Genomic DNA, 8,447 nt, shown 5'->3' on the forward strand with positions numbered 1-8,447 from the left:
TGACACAATCTGTATTGTATAAAATGCTATAAAAAAAAAGGAATGCAAAATGCTGGATAAATAACATTCCGTATTGATGTTGACATGATGTGTTGTGCCAGTTATTTATTTACTATTGTTTATTCAGCCAACGTTTTATTTTGTATATGTCTTTTAAAAATATTAAAAACTTGTAGTTTTGATAAATAAAACAGCTTGCATATACAGTTTCACAAAGAATTGGCTCTAGAGATCAAGTCTGTGTGGATAATAAATGACATGCGATAATGATGTTGGTAGGCTGGTGATGTGTTGTTGTGGTCCAGGGTGGCTGTGGGGGAAGGGACAGAGTTGAATGGCCCAACGGGCCTCCCACCCCTTGTACTCACTAGAGAGGGACAAAAGTGTGGGAGTTGCTGGGTGTTGTAGTTCTATTTGTGAGCTAAAGTGTGCATTTATTAAAACTGGCCTCGGATTTGCAAAAATAAACATATTTACTGGTGTATCAGAGTATATTGACAGAGCTTGTCTTAATCTGTTCGCATACTTAGCGGTGATTATAAGAATTTATTTTCCATCCATAAGAGCAAAAGAACTACAAGGTCCAAATGCTTCCTACATGTCTGCGCATGCGCAGTAGGCACGGACGTGTGGCTCTGATAGCCATGAATGGGGTAGTGGAGACGCGGCTTTGTGGATTTTACCCATATGCTAAAATGAATGTTTGCACCTTAATGGAATTATTTTGATCGTAGCTTTCAACACAAATACACTCGACTGTTCTAAATGCTTCACGCGAGACAATCTCGTCCGAGGTAACGGCTATTTTGTTGTCATCGCGCGGCTCGAAGAAAATCACGGTTCTGTTTGTTTTCTCCTGTTAAAAATGCCGAGGAACAACAAGACCTCGCTGATCCAGAAGATAGCGAGCCAGGCTTGTGTGACCTTCACAAACTGCTTTACCTCTGCCATTGGAGATAATAAGGCGTTTTTAGAGCAACAGGCAGAGTTGGTCACCCAGCTGTCCGACATCAGGGCTGCGGATCTGAAGATTGCGCCACCGGAGAAAGTCTCCATATCCTCCCTACAGTCCTCAGCAGCCCCTCCAGTCACATACATGCACATCTGTGAGACTGATGTCTTCAGCATGGGAGTGTTTCTGCTGAAGTCTGGGGCTTCGATCCCTCTGCATGACCATCCCGGGATGAATGGCATGCTGAAGGTCCTATATGGCAAGGTCAATATAAGGTGTTATGACAAGTTGGATAAAGCTGTTGGTGCTGGGAGTGCAACTGAGAGGCAGTTTGATCCACCGCTGTTGCCTTTCCAGGGAGATGATGTGAGGAGAGCCGTGCTCAGGACCTCCGCACAGTTCTCTGATCAGAGTGGCCCTTGCATCTTGACCCCTCTCAAAGACAACCTTCATGAGATTGATGCAGAGGAAGGACCAGCTGCGTTTCTTGATATACTGGCACCACCGTATGACCCTGACAATGGGAGAGATTGTCACTACTACAGAGTTTTACAAACTGCTGGCAAAAAGTCAGAGCAGAGCGGTGAAGACGAAGCCTGGCTTTTAGAGATCCCCCAGCCGGATGATTTCTGGTGTGGGGGTGAGCCGTACCCCGGTCCTGAAGTTTCGGTGTAGAGCGATGAACACTGGAATAGCCCATGATCCATCCTTATTCTCAGATGTGTACAAATTTGTTTCGTTTTTTTCTTTTCTTGGGACTTCAAACGTCACTAAATGATTTTAAATGTCCATTCCAAACCTATGTACATCAATTTGTGGCCTCGATTGTGAATAACGAATGTATACATGCTTGAAAGGCATTTACTCTTGTATAAGTTCACACTATATATCTATATTAAATACATGTTTAATTTATTTAAAGCAAAACCTATACAAACACTAATTCCTATGTACTGTTTATATTTTTACATTTAAAGTACAATTAAAATGTTCAGAAATCACTTTTCAGTTTGACTTTTTCTTGTTTAAAAAAATATATATTTTCGAGCTTCATGTGCAAGGTTATTTAATTACTTACTTTCTGTTGTTTTTTTTGCTCTTAGATCAGTTTAGTTTGTATTTATTGATTGATAAATATATATAAAAACTAAATATAATAACAAAGTATAAAGTTTATAACATATTCAACTTATATGTAAATATTTAAGAATATAAGTTTATAAATCTATACAAATGTTTGTTTTATATGCTAATATAAGATAAATATAAGTTTTTTTTATAGGTTCATTTATACGTTTTAACACTTATTGGGCATTTGCTACAGATTTTTTTTATTTTTATGATTTGCTTAATGATTTACCCTTCGTAGCTGTTGTTATCCGCTGCATGTGAGAAACATTAAGTTAGGAGAGGAAAGTGGGAAGCTAAAAATTCTTATCTTCTCATCTTTAATGTGTGGATATTTTGCGTTGCTTAGTTTTGTTATCACTAACAATAACGATTCTGTTGATTTCGAATAGGTTGTGTCGCATACTGGAGTGAAGTCTGTTGAAAAGTCAGACTTTCAATGTGAATGTTTACAGACATAATAAGGTCTAATGTGGCGTCATGTTTCCCACACATTGGTAAATATATGTCTGTAACATTAACGTAGGAGGCAGGCTAAAAGTAGTAACATGTTTTAATAAAATGAATTCTTTGGTAATTTCTTGCTGTTTGCAGGTTAGACACCATCTTTTCCTGTAATGCCTTTAGGGTTTTTGTTTATAGACCTGGATGTGAGCTGAACAGAAATGACATAGGTTCTATGTTCAGTGCTGATTTTGTTTTTTCTGTAAAGTTTAGTTTATAAAATCTATATATCAGTTAGCATGCATTTAGATAATCAGTCTGAAAGAGCACATAAACAATAGATAATTCAAATTTTTCTTATTGAAGTCAACATCTGTCTCCCAATCTGTGAATAGAGAGCATATGTGCCGTTTTTAGATTGCCGTGAATACAGTTTTTGTAAAGTAGTAAAATTTTCATTTCAATTTCTTTTCATTAATTCTTTTAGTTATGCATTGTTTATTTCGTTTTTTTTTTTTAGCCCCTTATCAAATGACACTTTTAATTGCAATTCAAAATTGTAAATACTGCCAACATGTATATGCTAAATTTATGTATTGCCTGATGTAAATATGGGGTTGTCCCAGCACTGAATGCGGGGGTTGGCATACCTTCAACCACACAAAACCACAAAGATTCATACAGTGTGAACAATTATTTGTCATTTTTCAGTGTTGTTTCTCAATTTTCACTCCATAGACACTGTAAAGAGTGGTCATAACAGTGTTTTTGTGTCAAATCAGTGAATTTATAATCACAAAGTGAGTCATGTTTGTTCACCTGAACGTTTTAATAATTGTTCCCTTTACACTAACCCTTCTTTGATTATTCATGATATTTCCCCTCAAGCATTTTGCCCTATATTGAACATTACAGACTGAATATTCACACCTATGTGCATTTGTCAACAACACACTGTGTAGGTGCGGACCCTTATGAGACCATGAGTCAGAGCTCAGTGATGCCCAAACGGGAATGTCCCTACAAGTCTACTTCACTTTTTCCTTTTTAACACCTTCCTTTTTATAAAGAAAATCAGTTGCAGACAGTTAAACAAACAGAGGTTCACAATCCATGTGTTGTTTATTTTTTTCATGTTGACAAAGTAGGACATTATTGACCTGCGTTAGTCACTTCATAACTAAATACATTTATATCAGTCAGAACAACCACAGAACAAACGTCAAGTTGCTATGAGTTCGTCTATATATACGGTCCTTGTTTTAAACACAAATGCAACACTTTGGACACGGAACGGTTTGTACAAAAATATATCTTCAAAAACTTTCATATTAAAGGATAATGTACAATTCAATTCAAGCCTTCGGGTGTATGTACAAGATGAACGGACGAAAGGCACGACGATGGGAGCAAATAGTGATGTTAGACACCTCCTTGACACATTTGAAAGTTTAGACTGTTTAATTGAACTTTTTTTAAAACGTAACCACTCGACGTTCCACTTGTTATCAGACACAATTCTCCCACGTGCTATCTAATGTTATTTTTTTATTAAATTAATTGGCCTAAATATTCAAACAAAGTGCGTTTGGTCAGTCAGCATGCGACTGAGGCAAAAAGAAAACGAGCATCGCACCACCTTCAAAAGTGCGTGCCATAAATGTGTCCATGTCATTTGGCACTGTGGTTTGATTTCACTTTCATCAGTCCACCCAGTTTTAATATATTACGAATGGTGCATTATTATTGTCATCATATTGCCTACATAGTGTTGGATATTGCACAGTCCAGTTGAAAGTTTACTGGCTTGAACTGGACGAGCAGATGCCCGTGGCGACGCCGCGCTCTGAGCTGGTCACTCCAGAGGAGGACGAGGATGTTTTCCTCTCCTTCTGTCGCAGGTGGATTTTGGTGTGTCTCTTTCTTTCGTCGCTCCGCGCGAACTTTCTCCCGCAAAAGTCGCAGGCGAACGGTTTCTCGCCGGTGTGCGTGCGGATGTGGGTCGTCAGGTGGTCGCTGCGACTAAAGTTCCTCATGCATATCCGACACTGGAAGGGTTTGTGGCCAGTGTGGATGCGGATGTGTCTGGTGAGCTCGTCTGACCGGGAGAAGCGCCGGTCGCAGCCCTCCGCCGGACAGGGGTAGGGCCGCTCGTGCACGGGGGTCTTGCTGGGTCTGTTGGGGTATTTCCTCGGGCGCAGGATGGGCCTGAGGGGTAAATTCTGCGGGCTGTAGGCTGTGGGTAGCCGGGGTCCGTCAGATACCGGTCCCCCCAGTGTGAAGTTCCTGATAGTGTTCAGGGGGGTCAAGGGAGGCGGGACTCTGAAAGAGTCCAGCGGGCATGAGAAGGGTTTGCGATCGGGCATCGACTGCATGTCCCTCTGGCACGGCGGCTGGAAAAAGCCGGCGTAGTCCGGGATGATGGGGAACAGCCCGGAGTCAGTGTTTGGCTTTGGGGAGGAGTAGGAAGGCGGAGGATAGGAGATCGGACAGGTGGAGGTGGAGAAGAACGCGGATGGGTCTTGATACACCTCCCCGCATCCAGAGTAGGGCGGTGGAGGAGAGTAGATGTGCTCCATGTCCGCCTGGTTCTGCGCCATGGTGCAGCTGAGAGTGCTGGAGAAGTGGCTGGGGGAGACTGAGGATGCAGGTGAGGAGGATGCTGAGGATGGCTGGGTCATGCCCAGGATCCCCGCGCTCACGATGTTGATCACGCCCTCTGGGTTCCAGTTTCCTGGGTACTGGGAGTCGATGGAAAACTTTCCCATGTAGGTGAAAGTTTGATTGCGAGGGCCAGCTGGTTGCGCGAAGCTGTTGGAATAGGCCAAGTCGAGGGAGCGCTTCTCCGCACTCATATCCCCGCAAATCAAGCCATCTGCAAAACAAATACACATAAAAACAAGGTTTAGATACACATGAAAGAAGGCTGTCTTATGGATCATGCAACTAATTGGATGCAGCGCGCGTTGCTTTTACGCACGCTGTCCACTGTAAAATCATCGGTAGTTTTAACAACAACATTAGGCTACTTCTTTTCCGATGTAGTCAAAGAACTTTGGTTTCACTTTAAATATATAAGCAAACAAACGTTTACAGTTTTAGCAAGTTTGGTTTTTCAGCAAAGTAGCCACATATGTCCATTCCCACTGAATACCCTTAGATGCGAACGATGTATAAACACAGAGCACGTGAGGCTGGAAGCAGTCGAGATGCGCGCGTCATTCTTACCTCCCGAGTTTATATGCTCGTAATGTCCTCCTAAATCACCGTTAGGAAATATAGTCACGGAGGCTGGCAGTGATGTGGCAATCTCGTCCACTGAGTAGATGCTTTCGGAAAGAGGGTGCACAAAGCCGCCAAGGGTTACAGGGGCTTTCTCCAAAGTTTTAGCTGTCATCGTGAAGTCCTAAGAAGCACTCGTTCAGATGTTCACAAAATGTTTTGTGCCCGTGCGAACGCTCGCTCAAAGCGTAACATGTGGAAAGCTGTCAGTAAACTGTGAGTTTAGCGTTCACTGTGATGCCGTCTGACGGCTCTGTGCTGTTGAATGACAGATCTTGGTGGAGCGCTTGTGGTAGTATGTATTTATGGTGAGCCTATCAATGTGCCGTTACGTCACTGACCATTTAAGGACTGGATGGCAAAAGAAAAATAGCGCTGCGCGATGTGATTGGTTGTAGACCTTGTGACGCGTTGAGGTAACACTTGTCAATGGAGAATCCTTTCTGCACGGCCGCTCATGCATAAAAACCAATGTGCTGGGAGGACAAAAGAGCCAAGTATATTGCCTGTTGTTTTAAAATATTTAAAGATAACAACAGCATAAAATAAAGGCATGTTTTTGTTGAGCTATATTGAATGCGCAGTGGAAAAACGCATCACTCTCAATCAGGAATTCCGGTTTATGATCACGCCATAAATGGTTTTATCCGGTAAACAGCTACACCCCTTCGTCCATTTATGGAGCGTATTCCGGAAACCGAGTATCGGAAACTCTCGAGTGTTGCCGAGCAAAGAGACGCGGCTCAAACCACAATCAAATGAGAGACACAATCACGGAATTTCTACCTTTGCTTCAGTGGCACAGTCGGAAAGTGCGCTACCTCTATTTGAATAGACCCCATGTTTTTGGAAAGAGGGAAACGTTTTTAGTAACTGCGTTCTATAATTAGAATGCTGCTGGAAAGTAGCTTTATTTATGATTCTAAACGTATAAACCAGAAGTGATTTGTTTATTTATTTATTTTATTTATTTATTTATTTGATATCTTCCGGCGGGTTGTTATGTTAAAGCGTTACATAAAGCATGTCAATGTGGATTTCTGGCTCAGCAAATTTTGTTCACCGCTATTATTTTGGTTTTTATGCTATAGCCTAGACCTAAATAATTGAATGCACTTGAATTAATTCAACTCTCCTCTTGCTACACAACTTGAGGGTGAGAAACTAAAACTTTCCAAATGTAAATGCCTGTATGCGTAAATAGAAATGCTTTCCGCTGTGAGGTTTAAAGACGCGACTAAATAAAAAAGATGATAGAAGTGAATTCCCCCCGTGGGTTTTTAGAAACTGCTCTTAGTAAGACATACGGGGGAGGAGGGAGCTGAGGTCGGAATTTGAGCCAATGGCTCTTTTACTTTATTACACAATCATTTCATATTAAATGCATGTCCAAAAATGTACAGGTTTTATTTGAATGATTGAGGTTCCTGTATGATGATGTATAGGCTACTTTAGCTAATGGATAAATGATGTGTAATGTATTTATTTACCAGTCTTACATCTAAAATGACCTTTAGAAGACTATGACATATTTGGGATATTAGTTGCATCAAACCGATGGCCAAAATGTGACATAATAGCCTATCACTTAATTACAATTAATTTGATAATTTTCCAAGTTTATCTTTGCACGTCTTGCTTTTGCCTTGAGGAAATCCTCGTACCATCGAAGCAAAAAAAAAAAAGTAAGAAATCACTTAGTACAAAGTTTTGTCTCGCGCGCGCGCTTGGTGGCTTGAAGTCCTTGCGCGGAGTCCGCGTCTGTGTCTTAATCACACGCGCCAGTGGTTAATAGCTTGTAGTCAAGTCACTACTCGACTTCTGTCTGAGTTATGACTGTTGGAATGATCGCTCGACTGTATGTGCGTTTTCAGGGCATATATGTTCATCTCTGGAAAAACTCTTCCATTGAACTTCCGACATCCCACACATCATGCAGACGGCCGGTATGACTGCGCGCATGGTCGCATACGCATGTTGACACCATTTACAGTAGGCTACCATTTCAATATAAAACACTTCGGTGTTATCTGAAGCAAGCCGTAATTCTCCCAAAAAAAAAAAACAGGATTTCAGAAGCAATTATTAACACATCTCCGTTTAGATTTCCTCACGTGCGTTGCGTTTTGAAAAATGAAATGCCTGATGAGATTGCAAATGAATAGGCTATAACAGTGAAAGCGTGCACTGCTCTTTGTCGGGAGAGATTTGAATATGCCTATAGCCTACGTAAATTAGTGAGGGTGATTTATTGTGTAAATAAGTAGGCCTACTTAAATAATAGTCTATTTAAAATTATGTCAGATATATATTCATTTAAAATATTGTTAAAATAATATATAATAGTCTATAATATAGGCTACTTGTAACTGTAAATAGAAATATACATAGATATACAGTTTTACGCGATCTGCGTGGGATATGTCATGTCATAAGGACAGGGGGCAGTATATGTCCCTTTACTGCAGAGTGACACTTCAAACCGCTTTGAGGTGTTATCGAAGAAAACTCTGCTTTTTAAATAGTTGCTCTGTTAGATGAATAATTTATATGTACGCCAAACAACCTCATTAGCATTAAGTTATCTCTTAGGTTTTATATATATATATATATATATATATGAAACTTTCTCTGTTGTGAA

General features: G+C 40.7%; 2 protein-coding genes across 3 annotated transcripts; one reads left to right on the top strand and one right to left on the bottom strand.

Annotated features, from left to right (window-relative positions):
* The first annotated feature begins 628 nt into the window (after window positions 1-628).
* Window positions 629-1,873, top strand: LOC107596613 (2-aminoethanethiol dioxygenase-like). Of its 2 annotated transcripts, XM_016287370.1 has the most exons (2): window positions 629-1,216; window positions 1,310-1,873. In XM_016287370.1, the coding sequence occupies exons 1-2, from the start codon at window positions 866-868 to the stop codon at window positions 1,625-1,627; spliced, it is 669 nt and encodes a 222-aa protein (XP_016142856.1). In that variant the 5' UTR covers window positions 629-865; the 3' UTR covers window positions 1,628-1,873. The 2 variants fall into 2 exon arrangements, with proteins under 2 accessions (XP_016142856.1, XP_016142855.1); XM_016287369.1 differs by having other exon boundaries at window positions 629-1,873.
* Window positions 1,874-3,650: 1,777 nt separating this feature from the next.
* LOC107596614 (early growth response protein 2b-like) lies at window positions 3,651-6,064 on the bottom strand. Its single transcript, XM_016287371.1, has 2 exons — window positions 5,753-6,064; window positions 3,651-5,399 (listed from the first exon to the last, which is right to left on the bottom strand). Exons 1-2 carry the CDS (start codon window positions 5,919-5,921, stop codon window positions 4,324-4,326), a joined length of 1,245 nt encoding a protein of 414 aa, XP_016142857.1. The 5' UTR covers window positions 5,922-6,064; the 3' UTR covers window positions 3,651-4,323.
* Between the last annotated feature and the right edge of the window lie 2,383 nt (window positions 6,065-8,447).

The sequence above is a fragment of the Sinocyclocheilus grahami genome, unplaced genomic scaffold, assembly GCF_001515645.1.
Source record: "Sinocyclocheilus grahami isolate Dianchi unplaced genomic scaffold, SAMN03320097.WGS_v1.1 scaffold221.1, whole genome shotgun sequence".
NCBI lineage: Eukaryota > Metazoa > Chordata > Actinopteri > Cypriniformes > Cyprinidae > Sinocyclocheilus > Sinocyclocheilus grahami.